General features: G+C 38.8%; 1 protein-coding gene across 1 annotated transcript in view; it reads right to left on the bottom strand.

Annotated features, from left to right (window-relative positions):
* The window catches only part of LOC150075707 (calcineurin-binding protein cabin-1-like), a 1,104,404-nt gene that overhangs the window by 751,365 nt on the left and 331,284 nt on the right, over window positions 1–21,755 (bottom strand). Inside the window, exons 16-17 of the mRNA XM_090388624.1 lie at window positions 17,247–17,324; window positions 10,631–10,670 (exon numbers count right to left, since the gene is read on the bottom strand). Of these exons, the coding sequence (XP_090244750.1) occupies window positions 10,631–10,670; window positions 17,247–17,324 (118 nt within the window). The remainder of the gene's footprint in view (window positions 1–10,630; window positions 10,671–17,246; window positions 17,325–21,755) is intronic.

Below are 21,755 nucleotides of genomic sequence, written 5' to 3'. Positions count from 1 at the left end.
TGGAAACATCCATCAAAAGATACATAGCAGCAACAAAATGTCTATAACCAAAAGAGCTTTGTAAGAGATGGGTTACTGATTAACCTAACAGCACTCATCTGAATGGATTCTAGAAGCCTGAGAAAAGTTATGTGGGCACCGCCCCAGATGATAATAGTAATAGCCATACAGTCCAAGGAAGTCAGAGGCTTTTGCTGAACTGGCCGAACAGCCTGACTTATGCATAAAGGCACCCTGTTCCAGCAAACAACAACTCACTGGCTAAAAGAAAACTTCCTACAATCTAATCTAAACCTCTTTCCCTGTAATTTGAGTTTATTCCCATGACTCTGGCATTCTCTATAACAATAAAATTCCATCTTTGTTCGTTTTAACTCCCCTCAGAGCCTTATAAACCTCAATCAGTTAACCTCCAAGGTGGGCAGTTGCCAAGCTCTGTAGCCCACATATTCAGAGTCTTTACTCATATGGTCGCTCATTTACCGATCTCACCACAGGTGCTACCCATCTTTGGACCCTTTCAACAAGTTCAATGTCTTTTTTCAGATGAGGTTTCCATACGCGAAGAGTATTCCAAATGTAGTCTTTCAATTGCATTGTGGGACTAGGACCTCCATATCTTTAAAGGATAATGTTCAATAAATCATTGATAGAACACCATGGACTTTCATGCCTGCCTGGGCAAAAAACTTCATATCTGCCCATATTATAACTCCAAGATTCCATTCTTCCTCTACTGTTTTTAATTCAACCCAACCAAGTGTGTAATTTATTCTAAGGTTACTATTCCCCAATGTAAGACCTTGCATTCAGCTGCATAAAAATATAGCTGAATGTTTATATGACCATTCTTGCAGCCAGTTCAAGTCATCCTGAAGGAGTGCTGCTTGGCACTGATCATTAATTACTCTACCAATCTTTACATTGTCTGCAAATTTTGACAGCAACCTTCTACCCCCATCATCAATATTGTTCATGAAAATTAGAAACAACAGTGGTTCAAAAACCGATCCCTGGGGGACCTCCTTTTGATGCCACACCAGTCTGTAGAATATCCATTAATCACGACCCTCTGCCTTTCGTCCTGTGGCCACACAACAATCCTCTTAAAATCACTCTTAGAACTGCCTTTATGTATTGGTGATACATTAGCACTTCTCCAATCCAAAGGGTTCTCTCTAAAGTGAAAAGATGCCCTCATAATTAACTTCAATGGTACAATACATTCTTTGGTGGCTTCTCCAATATTACTGGGTATGGGCCATCAACTCCAGGAGCCTTACATTCCTTCGTGCTTGAAAGATTTTCTAATAAACAGTCATCTCTAATTGCAAAATCATTAATTTCACATGACTCAGCTTCATTTGCACAGCCTCTTCTCAGCTCGACGGGTTTTTCATCAGTAAAGACAGATATTTTGTGGGTATTACTTAGTATCGGTAACAGTATCAAATCCACGTGTTACAAATTGCAGCTCCGTTGAACGACAGGTTTTTAACCGTATTTAGCAGATTTATTAACCAATTGTTATATCAAATTATTATCTATAAGTAGCTATAGACCTGGTCAGGATCCTTAGTTTATTCTAAATTGAGACAGCGAGATTTGGAAGTTAATCAATACTTAAGAGTCCGTAGAAGTACCGCTCGTAATTACCGCCATTGTAACACGACACAGCATATCTGGAATTCAATAGCATTAGCTTTGTATAGTATAGTGCATAATATAATATTGTCATTAATCAGCAAATCTATTAATCTGGTTCAACTTCATTGTCAATTAAATTCTACTTTTAACTATATATATATAACGACTTAGAGTACAAACGTAACCTAACCTAATTTTGTTCTGAAATTGTAATTTTATTAATATTAAATCGAAATCATGACTCAGACCAGAGCAGCAAAGCAAAAGGCTGAAGTTAATGGGAGTGCTGTGGCTCAGGGGAGAACTGGGGGGGGGGGGGGGGGGGGGCAGTTTCCCTCTGAATCACAGCCTTTTAAGATGCACTGTTTGCTTGATGTTTGCGGAGCAATCGGGTACGGGACATGATGCTGCCATGCGGGATGTCTTTGTGTGTGCACGATGCAAGGAGTGCAAGGAACTTAGGCGACAACTCAGCGTTCTTATGGGCCTATATGAGACCATGAAGGACAGGGTGGATGCCCTCGAAGGAAATAAATTCAGGGGCCCATCAAGCTCTCAGCTGCCCACATCAATGCCACAGCTTGCACTTGGTCATCTTGCAACACAGAGGCAGCCCCCAAGGCAGAATGCGCTGGTCCCACAGGAAATAGTAGTTGTTGGTGACTCTATTGTCAGGGAAACAGGGAACATGCTTTGTAAAAAGGATAGGTGGAACAGGGGATACGTCTGCCAGGGGCAAAGGTTGATGACGTTCTAGAGCGGATATCATCTTTTAAGGGCACAAAAGGTGATATAGTTGTACACGTTGGCACTAATGATATTAAGAGTAGGAGACCACCAGAATTACTTAACAAGTACAGGTCACTGTTGAAAAAAAGCCGTAAAGTAGGGTTGAATTTGAAAGTGTCTGCAATTCTGCCCAGACACGATAGGAGGGAGTATATGATGAGAGCCTTGTCGATCAATTCGGCCCTGGAAAGATTGTGCAAGGCTCAAGGGGTAGAATTTTTTTTAGCCTGGACTGTACTTCTTAACAGGAGAGATTGCTTCTACAGGGATGGGATACACTTAAATAGAAAGGGTGCAAGAATATTTGCTGATGCTATCGAGGCAGTGTTAGGTGGGTCGGAAAACTGCTAGCTTGGGGGTAGACAAAGACTAATAGATTAACAGTAGCCACTGGCAGAGGTGAAAGAGATTCTTGCACTGTTTCTATTGGAATGAGCGGAAGCCTGAAAAACAAGAGGCAGGATATTTCAGAGACTGCTGGAAGTCATTGCGCTACAAGTAAACACATGGGTTGTGTTAGGGTAGCTAAGAATAGAAACAGGTACACCAATGCTAGGAGTTTAGTAAATAAATTTGAGGAATTTGAGGTATTGCTCAAAACATCAAAGGCAGATATTGTTGGGATATCAGAGACGTGGTGTCACACAGATATAAGGAATGCAGAACTGGAATTTGGGGAGTACAACATCTACAGAAAGGATAGACAGGATAGGAAGGGAGGAGGGGTTATGCTATTAGTTAAGAAACACATAAAATCCAAGGAAGTGAAGCCAGTCGACATCGATGGACAGGGCAGTGTCGAGTTAGTTTGGTGTGACATAAGCATAGGTAAATCAAAATTGAGAGAAGGAGTGTGCTATAGGCCTAATGACTCTGATGAGTACAATAAGATGCTGTACAGGGAAATAGAATGGGCCAGTAAACCAGAGAGTCTTATAATGGGGGATTTTAATTTCCCAGATATTGACTGGAATTTGTGGGTTGGTCACTCACACACTAGCAAGGCTTTTGTGGATTTACTGGATGATTGTTTTCTACACGAGCATGTTCGGGAGGCAACTAGAGGGAGTAATACTCTTGATCTGATTATCAGTAGTGATTCTTCATGCATTAAGAATCTGCAGATAAAGGAACCACAAGGTGGCAGTGATCACAGTGTGCTGAAGTGGGATTTACTCAAGGAGGTAACTACCATCTGTGGTAAAGGGAAGGGTTTTTGCTTTCGTAAAGGCGAATATGATGGTCTGAGACAGTATTTAAATTCTATACAGTGGGACCAACTGATGATGTTACCAACAGCAAATTCAAAATGGGAAGCATTCAAGGAACTAATCTTGGAAGCTACCAGGCTTTACATACCAACCAAGAAATATTGTTCAAGGTTCAGGCCTAAATGGTTGTCAGATGAACTAATGAGACATATGGCAGAGAAGGAAAATGCATGGGATACATACAAATTAATGGGTGATATGGAAGCCTATGATAGATATAAGTTGGTCTGTAACCAAGTCACAAAGGAGATTAGGCAGGCAAAGGCAGATTATGAGAAATCCTTGGCAAAGGATGCAAAGAAAAACAGGAAAGAGTTCTTTACCTATTTAAACTCAAGAAAGAAAGGGATGAATCAGATTGGTCCACTGGATGTTGATGGTTCAACAGTTGAGGATCCTGCTCAGGTGGCTAACAATCTAAACAAGTATTTTTCATCTACATTCACATGAGGGGTTATTCAGGAAGGGGAATGTCGTAGGTGAAGTAAACATTGGCAGTGAGCCAGATGATTTTCTAATAACTGAGAGGAAAGTGGAGGAGAAATTGTTGAGGATAAACATAAAAAAGGCACCCGGGGTGGATGGGATCTATCCAGTTATATTGAAGGAGGCAGCAAAGGAAGTAAGCAAACCCCCTAGCCATAATTATGAGAGCTTCTTTGGACTTGGGGGAGGTACCCATAGACTGGAGATGTTCAAATGTAACCCCAATTCACAAAGGAGGATCAAAGGCTGACACAAGTAATTATAGACCTGTTAGTTTAACTTCGGTTCCAGGAAAATTAATGGAGGCACTGGTTAAAGAAGCACTGCAGGATCATCTAGACAAGAATTCAGTTATAGCTCAGACACAGCATGGTTTTGTTAAGGGCAGGTCTTGTCTGACCAATTTGATTGGATACTATGATGTAGTCACAAAAGAACTGGATGCAGGGAATAACTTTGATATTATATATTTGGATCTTAGAAAGGCTTTTGATACTGTTGCGCATGGAAGACTGCTGCACAAATTGGAGCAGTGTGGCATTGGAGGCAAATTGCTGCTATGGATAAAGGGATGGTTGAGTGGCAGAAGACAGAGAGTGGTAATCAATGGACACTGCTCAACGTGGACTGATGTTATTAGTGGAGTTCCTCAGGGTTCAGTGTTGGGTCCATTGTTGTTTTCTGTATTTATAAATGATATTGATGATGGTATATCAAGCTTAATGTCCAAGTTTGCAGACGATACAAAGGTTGGCAGGGTTGTTAAGGACACTACTGATGCTATGCTGCTGCAACAGGATCTGGAAAGGTTGAACAGATGGGCTGAGAGGTAGCAAATGAAGTTTAACATTGACAAATGTAAAGTACTACATATGGGAAACAGTAACCCCAGATCAACGTATCAACTCTGTGGTACTACGCTGACAGTGGTAGAGAATGAAAAGGACCTGGGGGTAATTGTGCAGGCAGATATGAAGTTCTCTGAGCAGTGCAGATGAGTTGCAAGAGTAGCTCATGGTGTCTTGTCAATGATATACAGGAATTTTTCTAGCAGGGATAGGGATGTGATTATTCCCTTGTATAAGGCATTGGTCAAGCCACACCTTGAGTACTGTATACAGGTCTAGAGGCCTCATTTCAAGAAGGATGTAGAGCTGCTGGAACGAGTACAGAGAAGGGCAACAAGATTAGTGAATGGAACAAAGGGTTGCTCTTACGAAGAAAGGCTTAAGTTTTGCAAATTACAGAGTCTGGAGACTAGGCATCGGCGAGGTGATCTGATAGAGGTGTATAAGGCTTTGAATGGCTTGAGCATGCTCAATGCCGATGGGATTCTTCCTCTTGCTCAGAATAATCACCTGAGAGGGCATAAATTCAAATTGAGGAAGGACGGATGTCGGATAGATGTGCGTAAATTTGCCTTTAGCCAGCGGGCAGTTGGTTTGTGGAATAGACTTCCATCACTTGTTGTTGCAGTTGATAGCCTAAACAAATTTAAGGCTCAGCTGGACAGGTATTTCGAACGAACGGAGGGGTGAAATGGGAGTAGTGGTTGTGTTTTTTTTTTTTTTTTTTGGCTGATGCTGAATAAGCTTGCTTTCTTGCATCATATGCCTCTACTAATGCTATGTAAAGTACCAGTTCAATTCATCTGCAACATCAGCTGGGTTGTCTAAGACTTTCCCACACCAAGTACATAAGGTTCCAGTCTGATTGATTTTTTTTTTTTTTTTTTCCCTTCTTCTTCCTTGTATTGCGGGTGGTTGGTTGGTGGAACAGACTTCCATCCCTTGTGGTGGAGGTTGATAGCCTAAATAAGTTTAAGGCTCAGCTGGACAGGTATTTTGAACGAACAGAGGGGTGAAGTGGAAGTGGGTTTTTTTTTTTTTTTTTCGGCTGATGCTGCATAAGCTTGCTTTCTTGCATCAAATGCCTCTACTAATGCTAATGCTAATTCACAAACATGAAAAGGTCCTTGTCCCCATTTATTGCTCGCTCGGCCAGTGCTTTCTCATACACAGCCTTGGCCTCTCTAACTTCTATGGTACTATTACAAATCAACTTGTAGCTGTTGTAGGCTTCTGTGATTTTTGCTTTAAAAGTATTCCATAATTCAAATGTATTTGCCATCCCTTGGCAATCCGACCAGTTCACAGATGCCATATAGTACCTTAAACTGTCAAAGTCTTCTCTTCTGAAGTAAAAACCTGTGCCTTTACCTTTAACTATTGCAACAACTTTCTTCATCCTCCAGCTGATGACTGTATGATCACTACGTGCTAATGGTTCTTATATTTTAAGCCCTGTGATATCATCTGACTCGTTAGTAATGATGAGGTCAGGCATATTGTCGCCCCTAGTACTTTCTCTAATAAGCTGGTACAAATTGTAATCATCTAGCACGTGCCTTGAGTGACCGGGGTTCAAGCCCGTGACTGCTGAATACGGTGCTGTTTCTTGTATTCTGTGTATCTTGTAAACTGCTCTGTCCGTTTGGTCGTCCCAGAGTATAAACAGAAAATTTATTATTTATTAGTTTATTTAGGAAAAAAAAAATTCCCCAAAGTGAGTTCACTCCCACTTATTCCAATCAATCTGGGGCAGATTGAAGTCACCCATAATAAGACATTCACACTTGCTTGCACATTCCATTTGCACATAGCCTCTCATCATATTCTTCACAATCTTCTGGTCTGTAGATTACTACCAATCTCATTATACCTTCGCTTCCGACTAACTCACACCGCACAGATTCTATGCTGGGAGACGTAACTTTAGACTCAGCAAAGCTCTTTTCACTCTCAGGCTGCTTTTGCTAAGAAGTATGACACCATCACCCGTCCTATCTTCCTGAAATATATTACACATACCACAGTGGAACATGTCATCCTTAATTTCCCACTGGCAACACATTTCTTTTAGCCCTAATATATCAGCATTAGATGTTCTTACCACAAGTTCAAATTCAGCCATTTTATTGACAACACTCTTGACATTACTGTAGAAAACACATATACAAACATTTCAACACTAAACGCACATTTCCTGGCATTGGGCTTACAGATGCTACAGCAGCTTATAGGGGCAATCCCTGTAGATTGCCTTAATTACAAACACTTTGAAACACTCTTTGACATAACTGTAGACACAGTTAAGACTAAATATTCTTCTATAGTTTTCTACCCTAACACACTCCTTGAAGTTTAGACTTGTTTTCCTATCTTTCACATCCAGCTCATTTGAAATGTTGCTACATTCAAGAGCATCTTGAAAACATGCGGAGACAACCGCGCAGAAAACATGAGGAGAAATTGTTGAAGATAAATACAAGAAAGGCACCTGGGGTGGATGGGATCTATCCAGTTATATTAAAGGAGGCAGCAAAGGAAGTAAGCAAACCCTTAGCCATAATTATGACAGCATCCTTGGACTCAGGGGAAGTACCCATGGACTGGTGATGTGCAAATGTTACCCCAATTCACAAAGGAGGATCAAAGGGCGACACAAGTAATTATAGACCTGTTAGTTTAACTTCTGTTCCTGGAAAATTAATGGAGGCACTGGTTAAAGAAGCACTGCAGGATCATCTAGACAAGACATCAGTTTTAGCTCAGACACAGCATAGTTTTGTTAAGGGGAAGCCTTGCCTGACCAATTTGATTGGATATTATGATGCAGTCACAAAAGAACTGGATGCAGGGAATAACTTTGATATTATATACTTGGATCTTAGAAAGGCTTTTGATACTGTTGCACATGGAAGATTGCTGCACAAATTGGAGCAGTGTGGCATTGGAGGCAAATTGCTGCTATGGATAAAGGGGTGGTTGAAGGGGAGAAGACAGAGTGGTAATTAATCAATGGACACTGCTCATCGTGGACTAATTTTATCAGTGGATTCCCTCAGGGTTCAGTATTGGGTCCATTATTGTTTTCTGTATTTATAAATGATATTGATGATGGTATATCAAGCTTAATGTCCAAGTTTGCAGACGATACGAAGGTTGGCAGGGTTGTCAAGGACACTACTGACACTATGCTACTGCAACAGGATCTGGAAAGGTTGAGCAGATGGGCTGAGAGGTGGCAAATGAAGTTTAACATTGACAAATGTAAAGTACTACATATGGGAAACAGCAACCCCAGAGCAACGTATCAACTCTGTGGTACTAAACTGACAGTGGTAGAGAATGAAAGGGACCTGGGGCTGGTTGTGCAGGCAGATATGAAATTTTCTGAGCAGTGCAGACGGGCTGCAAGAGTAGCTCATGGTGTATTGTCGATGATATATAGGAATTTTTCTAGCAGGGATAAGGATGTGATTATTCCCTTGTATAAGGCAATGGTCAGGCCACACCTAGAGTACTGTATACAGGTCTGGAGGCCTCATTTCAAGAAGGATGTAGAGATGCTGGAACGAGTACAGAGAAGGGCAACAAGATTAGTGAATGGAACAAAGGGGTGCTCTTACGAAGAAAGGCTTAAGTTTTGCAAATTACAGTGTCTGGGGACTAGGCACCAGTGAGGTGATCTGATAGAGGTGTATAAAGCCTTGAATGGTTTGAGCATGCTCAATGCTGATGGGATTCTTCCTCTTGCTCAGAATAATCACCTGAGAGGGCATAAATTCAAATTGAGAAAAGACAGATGTAGGATAGACGTGAGGAAATTTGCCTTTAGCCAGCGGGTGGTTGGTTGGTGGAATAAACTTCCATCCCTTGTCGTGGAAGTTGATAGCTTAAATAAGTTTAAGGCTCAGCTGGACAGGTATTTCGAACGAACAGAGGGGTGAAGTGGAAGTGGTTATTTTTTATTTATTTATTTATTATTATTATTATTTTTTTTTGGCTGATGCTGCATAAGCTTGCTTTCTTGCATCAAATGCCTCTACTAATGCTAATGCTAACATCAGCTGTTCTAGTAACAAATAAGAATTCTTAGAGATGAGTGCAAGCATTACTTTGTTCCATATAATCAGATAAACATGGATGTATATTCCACTTCTCCCCCTAACTAGCAGTTTCCCTGAACCCTTAAAGGTATCCTCAATGATACTGGCAAAAATCCTTGCACTACCACTGTTCAAATGAATACCATCTCTACAAAATAGATTCCTTCTACCTACAAGTGTAGGCCACACTGATAAAAATCCCTCCTCCCCAGAAATCCCTCAAGTGCTGATTTATCCCACAAGGCTTTCAGCATATAATCCCTCCTATCATGTCTGGGCAGAATTGCAGAAACATACACATTGAGACCTAACTCGTGTCATTTTTCCAGCAAGTTCCTATATTTATCCAGCAAATGGTCAGGTCGTGTTCGTTTAATATTGTTAGGCCTACATGATTAATAATGCTCTCTTTACCCCCCTCTTAAAATCTGACAATCTACTGCTGGAATAATATCCCATAGTGCGACAGATTTGAAAGTGAATTAGGTGTTTAGAAGAAAAGTAATGACAAAAAAATCTGATTTTTTAGATGTAGAGGGAGAATATTTGTGATGTACTTGTGCCAAGAGGGTAATCAGGGTAATCCTTAACAGAAATATGTGATCTTGTCTAGAAATCTGAATGTCACTGAAGATAAGTATAAGAGCACAAAAATCATTTTTGTGAGATATAAGCCAAAACTGAGTTTTATAAGGGTATTAAAATTAACTATATCTTTTCTACAATCTACAATGGAGAATTACATGGAGATCACCATTTAAGGAAATATCCGAGAAGTTGAAGTTTGTGCTGGTCAAGGTTCTCAAACTGGAATTTGAAATACAATGTGCTTTCATCAGCAAAAATATGGATAGAATTTCCAGTCAGTGGAAGAATGTCATTAATACACAACAGTGGGAGAAAGAAATGAACTTTGAGGAACACCAGCATTAGTGGAGAAGTTAGAAGACAGAGCTATCTACCATTACCTCAAGTGAGTGATCAGACAGAAAACTGGAAAATAATTACAAAAAAAAAAAATCAACATCCAGAAGCCAAAGCTTATTTAGAAGACCTTTATGCCAAACACAATCAAAAGCCTTTGAACTATAAAGAATTGCTTCCATTGCTCTTGAAATCTCACCAAACTGTTCCATTGAATCTGATATTTTTTAACAATGTAAACAACTTTCACTGAAATCTCAAAACGTAAAACCCATTGTAATCATAAGAACTGAAAATTATTGAAATAATGAGCACTCTAAAAGACATGGAGTGTAATCTTTCTTTAATTTATTAAAATTAAAATTAATGAATTGCTATTTGAGTTATTTTAATAGCCATTGTACTATTTTAACAGCTACAAAACTAAGATGTTCTCCTCTATCATTTGGCTCAATGAAATGCACATTTAATTTAATTCCATTTTTCCATCATATGGTACAATGAAATATGTAAATATACAAATTACCAATTATTAAGAAACAAAACAAAAACAAGTACTCACTAAACCTTGATCTTTAATAACCTCATTATCTGAATCTTGACTGAAACAAAAAAAAAAAAATAAAAATAAAAATACAACTTTGTTAAATTAAATTTAAAAATTAGAAATAAACTAAAATTATATAGTGCAGACCAGCAGTTCTCATGGGAAATATTTTTGTGGACACAGATGTGGCCACCACAACTTACTAGTGACCACAGTCATTCAGATATCTATAAATTTACAATTAATAAACATGTAGTTATTTTTAAAATTGAATTGTTTTGATGATAAAAAATTAAGTGCAGTAGTTTTTCAGAAAAATGACGTTGATCAATATCAAAATAATGTGTGCATATAAGTATTTGTCTGGTTTGTGTTAAATCCTAGCTTTCATCTAGGCATAAGTTGAAGAAAGGACTTTTATTAACACATGCAGCCACTGCCATTCTTATAAATTTCCCTGGTTCATGTACACTACATTGTACAGTATCATTACTAAAAGAAGGTCTCTAAAGAGTTTAATTTCTGATTCAACATCTCATACCATTGAGGCGCCTCCGTAGCCAGGTGGGAAGGAGCAGCAGTGCGTAGCACATGCTTCTTGATTAGACCGGGGTTTGAGCCCGTCATCACCAAATACGGAGGATGCAGAAAGGTCAGGGAATGACCACAGCATATCATGGAGCAATATGGTCTTAGTTGCTAATGCTCCTAAAAACCAAATAACAACAACATACCATTGATTTAACAAGTTCTCCATCTGAAAATAGTTTTAAATTCTGTCCAATAACTTAACATGCCTTTTAGAGTTGCCAAATGCTATTGTTCTGACCTTCTCAAACTGGAAATTGAAATACATCGTGCTCTCATCATTTCACTCATCCATTCACTCCAAATATTTGTCTAGTTCTGCCTTGAACTGATTTAAGTTGCTGACCTGCACAGCAACAGATGGAAATTTGTTCCAACTATTAACCACCCGCAGGCTAAAGGCGAATTTCCGCACATCTAATCTACAATTATTGTCTTTCCTCAATTTGAATTTATGCCTCCTCAGGTGAGTAATCTGAGCAAGAGGAAGAATCACATTATTATTATTATTTTTGTTGCTCTTATATTATTTCTCCCTGATGGGGAATTCCACTCCGAGTATTGCTACCAAATACACAGGGTGGTTGTTATGTCTGGTGTTACTGTTGGTCGAGGAAGTATCTGACTATCCTACAGGTGTTCAGGATTGCCCTGGGAGACATTGCTGCTAGGCTGCTATGTAGGGTTTTTGGCACCATACTGGTGGTTGACAAGATGATCGAGATGGTCGTTACTTCTTGCATATGCCACATCTCCGTGACCTCATGTCTCAGGTTTGTGTACTTTCTAATTTTTCCTCATAGATCTTCTGGACATTACGAGTGTTGGGATCCGTTATGTCAATCAGGTAGGTAGCCTTTTCCATCTTGTCCACAGGGATTATTGTTCGTTATTTGGTTTTTAGGAGCATTAGCAACTAAGGCCATATTGCTCTGGGAATATGCAGTGGTCATTCCCTGACCTTTCCGCATCCTCCATATTTGGTGGTGACGGGCTCGACACCGGGTCTAATCAAGAAGCGTGTGCTATGCACTGCTGCTCCTTCCCACCTGGCTAAGGAGGCGCCCCACAAGGGTTATGTCCGGCCTGTTGTGCGGGGATGGTCTTATCCGTTTTTATGGCGTGGTCCCAGTACAGCTTGTGGGTTGGGGTCTCTAGTGCTGCCTGGGGTTCCTACTTGTAGTATGGTACACTTTCTTTGGTCAACAGATATTTCCTCGCTACCTTCTGATGTATTATCCTGGCTACATGGTCGTGTCTACGAGCATGCTCAGTCTGGGTGATCACCTTGCATCACTCTGTTAGGTGCTGGATTGTTTCTGAGGCCAGGTGGCATCGTCACATGTGTCATCTAACATTCCAGGCTACTTTGCGATGTATTTTCTATAGTTTCTGGTGTTGATTATCTGGTCTTGGATAGCCAGCATGAAACCTTCAGTCTCGGAGAAGAGCATCATGTTTGTGAGCCATGAATTGGTAGCAATGTTATCGATGTGATCTTGATCTTTGTAGTGTCTGCGATGGCGTGTCTTCTTTGCCCATCTTTCTAACTTCATTTCTTATGCTGTCTGGGCAGAAGTGGGCTTCTCACTTAGGTTGAGTGGGGTATACCACTTATCTATCTTCCTTATGGCCTGGTGGAGTGTGCTGCGTTGTTCTTGAAGTAATCCTTCAGGTTAACTATCGCTGTTTTATGTTGCTCTATCAGGTCTATCAGGCCCCTTCCTCTGTCCGAGCTATTGTTAGCCTCTCCACTGCTGACTTCCTGATATCCTTGCTGAATTCTTTGGTGTGGTGATCTGGAGTAGTTGCTGGAATTGCATCTCGGTTGCCGGGTAGAGCTTGATGTCATCCATGTACATCAGGTTGGTGAGAGTGTACAGGTTCTTTCTTCCTTCTTTGAGGTTATATCCATACTTGCTGCCGGTAAGTGGATATACAGAACCACAGTGGGCCAACATCTCCCTGAAAGATTCCACTTCTGATGGGGATTGGTCTGATTGTGATGTTCTCGACCTTAATGGCGGTACTATATTTCATCATTGTTGGAAATTTGTCACTATCAGATTGACCTAGTAGATTTTCAGAGTCTCTATTAGCCAACTATGAGGTACGGAGTCGAAGGCTTTTTTGGTAATCGATGTACGCCATGTATAAGTTGCAGTGCTTCTTTTAGGCTTGCTCCATTGTGGCATCTATGGTTAATTGCTCCTTGCATCCATTGCCCCTCTGCTTGCATCCTTTCTGCTGTTCAGCCATTATGTTCTGACTCTCTAAGTGGTCTGATATCTTCTTTGTTATGCAGCTGGTCAGGATCTTGCACATCGTTGAGAGGCAGATGATTGGCCTTTATTTTGATGGGTTTCTTGTATCTTCATCTTTAGGCTTCAGATATGTGACTTCTTCAGTGAGAAACTTCGGGATTGTCTCTGGGTGCCTTATCATTCAAGTGAACTGCTCTGCCAGGTGCTTGTGTGTGCAGGTGAGCTTCTTGTAGGTTAGGTTAACCTAACCTAACCTAACCTAAGTAAATTCTAGAAGGAATGGATGAATCTTTTGCCAAAGATTTTTCGTAATCTGCCTGTGCCGCCTAATCTCCTTTGTGACTTGATTACAGACTAGCTTATATCTGCCATAGGCTTCTGTGTTGCCTGATAATTTATATGCATCCCGCATATTTTTATTATCTGCCACGAGCCCCATTAATTCATTTGATATCCATTTAGGCCTAAACCTTGAGAGTATTTCTTAGTTGGTATGAAAAGCCTAGTAGCCTCCAAGATGAAGTTTCTGAAGGTTTCCAATTTAGAATTCGCCATTGGTAACATCATCATTTGATCACACAGTATAGAATTTAAAAACTCTCTCAGAGCACTGCAGTCACCTTTACGAAAACGCTTACCCCTGGGTCACCTTTACGCATTTCCCCTTACCCCTGATGGTAGTTACATCTTTAAGTAAATCCAACATCAGTACACTAAGATCACTGAAACCTAGTTGTTCCTTTATCTGCAGATTCTTAACGCATGAAGAATCGCGGTTGATAATCAGATCAAGAGTATTACTCCCTCTGGTTGCCTCTCAAAATTCTTGCTAGTGTGTGAGTGACCAACCCACCAGTCCCAATCAATATCAGGAAAGTTAAAATTCCACATTATAAGACTTTCTGATTTACTGGCCGAAACTATTTCTCTGCACAACTGCTCATTATACTCATCAGGTTCATTAGGCCTATAACACACACCTCCTTTCATTTTCCCTTTCCCAGTACTTATGTCACACTATACTGACTCAACATTGAATTGTCAAATGGATGCACTTTGTCATGCACCAATGTCAACTGGATGCACTTCCTTAGATTTTATGTTTCTTAACTAACAACATAACCACTCCTCCCTATCCTTCCTGTACACATTGTACTCCTTAAATTCCAATTCTCCACTGCTTATATTTGTGTGGTATCATGTATCTGATATCCCTACAATATCTGCTTTTGATGTCTTGATCAGAAGTTCAAATTCATCAAATTTATTTACTATATTCCTTGCACTGATGTACATGCAAGCATACATACACCTATTATTACTCTTAGTTACCCTAACACAACCCAGGTATTTACTTGTTCCATGATGACTCCCAGCAACCTTTGAAATCCCCAGTACCTCGCTTTGCAGGTTACTGATCATTCCAATAGAAGCAGTGCAAGAATCACTTTCACCTCTGACTGTGGCTATCGTTAATCTATTAGTCTGAGAATCCTGCCAAGCTAGCAGTTTTCTGACTCACCTAACACTGCCTCGATAGTATTAGCAAATATTCTTGCACCCTTTCTATTTAAGTGTATCCTATCCTTGTAGAAACAATTTCTCCTGTTAACAAGCACAGACCACGGTGAGAAAAATGTTGCCCCGTGAGCCTTGCACAATTTCTCCAGGGCTGAACTGCAAACCCTTTAAAATTTAACTCTAAATCCCGACTTTTTTTTCACCATATACTTGTAATTAGCATTAGCAAGGGCACATGATGCAAGAAAGCAAGCTTATATAGCATCAATCAAAAAAAAAAAAAAAAAACACACACACACACACCCTTCTCATTTGATACATCTACTTGCTCCAAATGTTTGTCTAGTTCTGACTTGAATCTGTTGAAGCTATCAACTTATACGACAGATGGAAGTTTGTTCCAACAATCAACCACCCGCTGGCTAAAGGCAAACTTCCACACATCTATCCTATAACTGGATAAATGGGATTACAACTTAGGATTAAATTTTAATACCAGAACTTAGAAATCTACAGATATTGTTCTATGTGCTTTCCTTCACTTGGGATGACATTCTGAAAATGGAGGACTGCATGCGACACAATTTTGCATAGCATCTCATTGGGGATATTGGCTAGATGCTGTTTAATGATTGCTTTCAAAGTGAAAAATGTCTGTATGCTGCCAGGGCAAACTCTGTCTTTCAGGTATCCCCGTAGCCAGAAATCACAGGGATTGAGATTTGTTGATCGGGCTGGCCAGAACTACAGAAAGTCTCTAGAAATGATCATTTCCGAATGTTGAAGGGAGCAGTTCCTTCACTTGTCGACCAACATGGGGAGGGGCACTATCTTGCATGAACACTACAGTCTCCAAGCATTGCCTTTCTTGCAGAGTGGAAATATTGTGATCTCTTTGAAGAGCGCAGTACCGTGCACTAGTTACCGTACACCTTATGGGGCCATGAGATGAAGACTCTTCAAAGAAAAATGGTCTGATTATAAACTCTGCTGTGAATCCACACCATACTAACATATGGACTCTTGTCCATCATGCACAGCAAACTGACGAGAAGTTCCCCATATTTGGGAGTTTTGTGCATTTACAGCCCCATGAAGAGCAAAATGTGTCTCATCAGACCACAAGATCATTCGAGCCCATGTATCATCAAATGCCACACGAGCCAGAAATCGTAGAGCAAAGTCTATCCGCTGTTGCTGATCACAAGACTTTAGTTCTTGCACTACGCGAATCTAGTACAGGAACCAGTGTTAAATTATTCGAAGTACTTTACATACAGTAGACCAGGGAAGGTTCAAGTCTCTTGATACACCTCCATGCACTACTGACTGGTAGTGTTTCACATTCTGACCTGGAGGCCATGCAACTGCCACTTCATCCACTACCTCTGTTCCAATACGTGGTGGTCCCTTGCTTTCAATTACACCTATCTCCCCGGTCACTTCAAATTTCTTTATCAGTTTTCAAAGCCCCACTGACATCAAAAGTCCTTTTAAATTTCAAATTTTAAATATAATTTAAAATTAACCATTAACCCCTTAACCTTTGAGATTCTATAGATTTAAATTCAAAAGAAACAAATTTGGTTAGCTTTTGAATTTAAAAGCTAACTAAAATTGTTGTCGATTATTGCAAACGAGATTTGTTTAAGACGGTTGACAACAATTTTATGAATTCAATGGCTAATATTGCATTTCAGGTATTGAATTTAGAAGCAAAGGAGAAAGAATGTCATGTACTTTTTTTTTTTTTTTCTCTTCTTGCTATTCATTTCTGCTGTGTGCTACACCACTAAAGAAGCAAGAATGCATCACTGTCATATTTAAGATTAATAAAATGCTAAATGTGATAGTAGGTCAAGTAATTTTTTGCTAATCAGTTTTTTTCAATGTTTTCAGATTTCAAATCTTTTACTACTACCACAGCAGTTACTAAGAGATTCACTGTCTTTCTTGAGTTTTTGGTGGTGAAGTATAAAAATTCTAAACTACTGAAAGGGACATAAATTTGACTTACGCCGCTGTTTCCCATCCAGCTCAAATAATGCTGTTATCCCCCCCCCCCACAGATGGCACCAATTAGAGAACCTTTCTTAATTTAAGTGTATGTTTCTATTTCATCTTATACTTGCATCTATTTGCATTTACGAATACTATTTATAAAATCATATATTTATTAATGTATTATATCAACATTGAAATATATTTCTGTTTATCAGTTAAACAAAATAAAATACAATCAATATTAAAATGCTTACCAAAAGAGAGATGGGAAATCAAGATGTTTCCGTGATCTACAGTATGAACTAATAAATATCTCTGCCAGTCCTTCGGGCCTATTTATTCATGGTGAAATAAAATTAGTAAAATTCACTGGATGAAATTATATGAGTATTTCAAAACAACTTCACTAAATAAAAAAAAAATAAAATAAAAAAAATGTAACAGCAACTCGAAAAAAATAAACAATTCATGTAATGTGTGCATTTCATTACTAGAAATTTCAATTTTTATATATACGAGATATTATATATTTATTTCAAAAGATACAGCTTAATATAGAGGTAAATAACCATAACCTACAAAAGACCCTAACTGTCTCTATATATAACGAAGTCTTACCAAATTCAATATTTACAAAATACCAAATCAAAAGCACCATAATTTCATTACTGAATAAGGCTTACATCAAAAGGCATGTCAACAGGGGCTAGCACCTCTCAATATATGCCATCAATAATAACATATGCTATCTGTTTCTGCTAGTTATATGCAGTCTCACCATATTATTATATACTAAATATAGTATACATAATAGCTTTAAGTTTAAATTTAAGTTATGATTAATTAAAATTAGATTAGATTAGATTAAAATTAGATAAATTAGCTAATATAGCAAAAATATGAAACACGCTATATTAAAATAAATAAAAATAAAAATAACAATGGCAGACTGGCAAAATATATAACTGTTGGCTCAACAGATAGCCAAAAACTTAAACATTATTAGAATATTTACACAAGTGTTTCTGTTTCTTTAGCAAAATGAACAGGTAAAAAAGCAAAGCAAAGGCATAGACCCAAAAACTAGGCGAAAGGAATAGGCAACAAGTATAGAAATATCACCTCAATCTCCCACGAATTGCTGTTATAGATTTTGAGGCATAAGATATAACAGTTAGATAGCATATAGATAAAGGCAAAGGCAGCAAACTACTTCGGAATACTACTGGGAGTTTAAATCCCCATCCCTTAGCAGGGTTCCTGGTAACTCATTGTGTAAAGAAGCTTGTACTAATATAACTAAGATTTAAAGCCTTAAATATAGAATTAAGGTTAAGTGAAAGAAAGTTCAAAGCTCTCTCTCTCTCTCTCTACGGTCAGATATGATTGCAAATAATGTATCCACCAATTCAAAGCATTGTGAACATAAGCGACCTCTGAACAAGATCAATTGCAAGGAAAAAAAAAATATATATATATTCCTTCCCATAGAACAACTAGAACAACTATGGGTACAATTTTTCAGAGTGTACAACACAGATAAACAGCTCTAGGGGAAGTGCCTAATGTGTACATAAGCTTAAAATAAGACATCTCATTAGTATATCCACAACTTCCTAACAATAGTATGAGGGCAAACATTTTCATGCCATAATTTTAAAACAAAAATTACATAAATACTTAAATATAAATTTAAGATGGAAACCATTTTTACTAAGCTTGTTAATAAATTCTGCCAGTGAAACTAAAATGTTATTGAAATTATTGCATATTCTTATTAATCTTAATCCTTGCAATAGAATTATCTTAATATGAATTCTGCTGGAAATATTTGAAAGCTAAGTGTGAGATTGACTGTCTCGAATTTAAAATCTCTACGTTTGTCGTATGCTTTAGTATCTACTTTCTCAGTAGTAATTTTAATATCAATATCTAGAAATGTGGCTGTCAAAAAACTCTTTTTTTTTTATTTGTACATTCAAGCTCCAAATCCAAAGGATAAAAAATAGCCATATCTTCTAAAAAATTTGGATTATTAATAACGATAAGGTCATCGATATATCTATAAAGTATAGTACTATTATTAAACGAACTAGATGACCAATGTAGTATCTTATTACTTTAGTAGTGTAATAACTCATTAAATATTTGCAAAAATAATAATAAAAATATATTACAAAGCACAAATACATAGTGATATAAACATAGATTGGCCATGATACATGAAATACATGCACCCATACCTATCCTTATGCTGTCTATATACTGTCTACCACTGACGATATAACAATTAAATAAACATAAATCTATAAAATTGTCCCAGTAATATTTATCACAAGAAATAACATTATTATAGAAAGTACAACATTTAATGAATGCTTATTTCAAATTGAGATACCAACAATTCTTCTTTTGTACAAGTTAAATCATAGTAGGCGGTTGTTTTATACTCTAGACGAGCAATTTTTGAATTGGCCCCCTGAACAATCAAATTTCCCCCATGTGGGGCATGGGACCCACAAACTAGTCTGTAATCTAGTCACAAGGAGGTTAGGCAGGCGAAGGCAGATTACAAGAAATCTTTGACAGAGGTCGCAAAGAAAAACAGCAAAGAGTTCTTTACTTATGTAAACTCTAGAAGGAAAGGGATAAATCAGATTGGACCATTTAACACAGATGGGTTGACTATTGATGATCATGCTCATGTAGCTGATAAACTGAATGAGTATTTTGCATCTACATTCACACTTGAGTTATTCAATGAGGAGAGAGCCAGACGTTTATCAAACGCTAAAAGGGAGCTAAGTGGAGGATAAATTGTTGAAGTTAAACATAAGGCAGGCAACTGGGGTGGATGGTATCTATCCAGTTATATTAAACGAGGCAGCAAAGGAAGCAAAGAAACCTTTAGTTATAATTATGAGAGCTTCCTAGAACTCAGGGGAGGTCCTCATGGACTGGAGTTGTGCAGATGTATCACCAATTCACAAAGGGGGCTCAAAATGTGACACAAGTAACTACAGACCTGTTAGTTCACCTTGTGTTCCTGGAAAATAATGGAATCACTGGTTAAAAAGCATTGCAGGATCATCTAAACAAGACTGCAGTAATAGTTAAGACACAGTATGGGTTTGTTAAAGGGAGGTCTTGTCGAACCAATTTGATTGGACACTATGATGTGGTCACAAAGGAACTGAATGACAAAAATAATTTTAATGTAATATACTCGGATTTCATGAAAGCTTTTGATACTGTTGCACATGGAAGACTACTGAACAGATTGAAGAGGTATGGCATTAAGGGTAAGTTGCTATAATGGATAAAGGGATGGTTGAGTGGGAGACAACTAGGAGTGATAATCAGTGGACACCGCACTTCATGGACTTATGTTATTAGTGCAGTCCCCCAGGGTTCAGTGCTGGACCCATTGTTGTTTTGTGTATCCATCAATAATGATGTTATGTCTGATGACGGTATATCAGACATAACGTCCAAGTTTGCAGATGATACAATGGTAGGCAGGGTTGTTAATGACAATAAAGACAGTATGCTACTGCAGCAAGATCTAGATAAGTTGGGCAAATAGGCTGACAAGTGGCAACTGAAGTTTAACATTGACAAATACAAAGTACTGCATATGGGTAGCAATAACCGAAGAGAAACATACTAACTGTGTGGTACCACACTCAGGGAAGTGCAAAGTGAAAAAGACCTGGAGGTAATTGTGCAGTCAAATATGAAGTTCGCTGAGCAGTGCAGGCAGGCTGCCAGGGCAGGTCATGGAGTCTTGTCAATGATATATAGGAATTTTGTTAGTAGGGACAGGGAAGTGATTATCCCATTATAGAAGGCAATGGTCAGGCCAGACCTAGCATACAGGTGTGGAGGCCTCATTTTAGGAAGGATGTAGAGTTAGTGCTAGAACGAGTACAAAGAAGGGCAACAAGATTGGCGAGAGGAACAAAGGGGTGCTCTTACCAAAAAAGGCTTAAGTTCCACAAATTGCAGTGCCTGGAGAGAGTAGACGCCTACAAGGTGATCTGATTGAGGTGTATAAGGCCTTGAATGGGTTGAGCAAGCTGAACGTTGATGAGATTCTTCCTCTTGCTCAGAATAATCACCTGAGAAAGCATAAATTCAAATTGAGGAAAGAAGTTGTAGGACAGATGTGCGGAAATTTGCCTTTAGCCAGCGGGTAGTTGATTGGTGGAACAGTCTTCCATCTTTTGTTGTGGAAGTTGATAGCCTAAATAAATTTAAGGCTGAGCTGGACAGGAATTTGGAATGAACAGAGGGGTGAAATTGTAGCATTTTTTTTTTTGGCTTGCTTTCTTGCATCGTCATCATCATCAGCCATTTTCAATCCACTGCAGGATGAAGGCCTCTCCAGCAACTTTCGAGTATCTTCTGTTTTGTGCAATGGCCATCCATTTACTACCCACAAGCTCATGAATTTCATCTATCCATCTCCGCCGTTGTCTTCCAGGTTTTCTTCTAGCTCCTCTTGCTCTTTCTTACTCCATCTGTCATCATGTCTTCAAGCTAAGTGTCCTGCTCAAGCCCATTTTAGTCCTTTAGTTTTGACTGTTTTATCTAACAGTCTGATTCCCAATATAATTCTTTCCATTATTTGCTGTTTAGTTCTCAGTTTCTCTTCCATTCTTTTAGTGAGTGCCCAAGTTTCACTTCCATACGTCATGGTGGGGCGTATACAATGGTTCATTATTTTATGTTTCAGACAAACTGGGATATTGCTCCTCAGT

The sequence above is a fragment of the Mastigoproctus giganteus genome, chromosome 14 (assembly GCF_048544385.1).
Source record: "Mastigoproctus giganteus isolate SK-2022 chromosome 14, ASM4854438v1, whole genome shotgun sequence".
Classification (NCBI taxonomy): domain Eukaryota; kingdom Metazoa; phylum Arthropoda; class Arachnida; order Uropygi; family Thelyphonidae; genus Mastigoproctus; species Mastigoproctus giganteus.
This window is presented reverse-complemented; position numbering and strand designations above follow the sequence as displayed.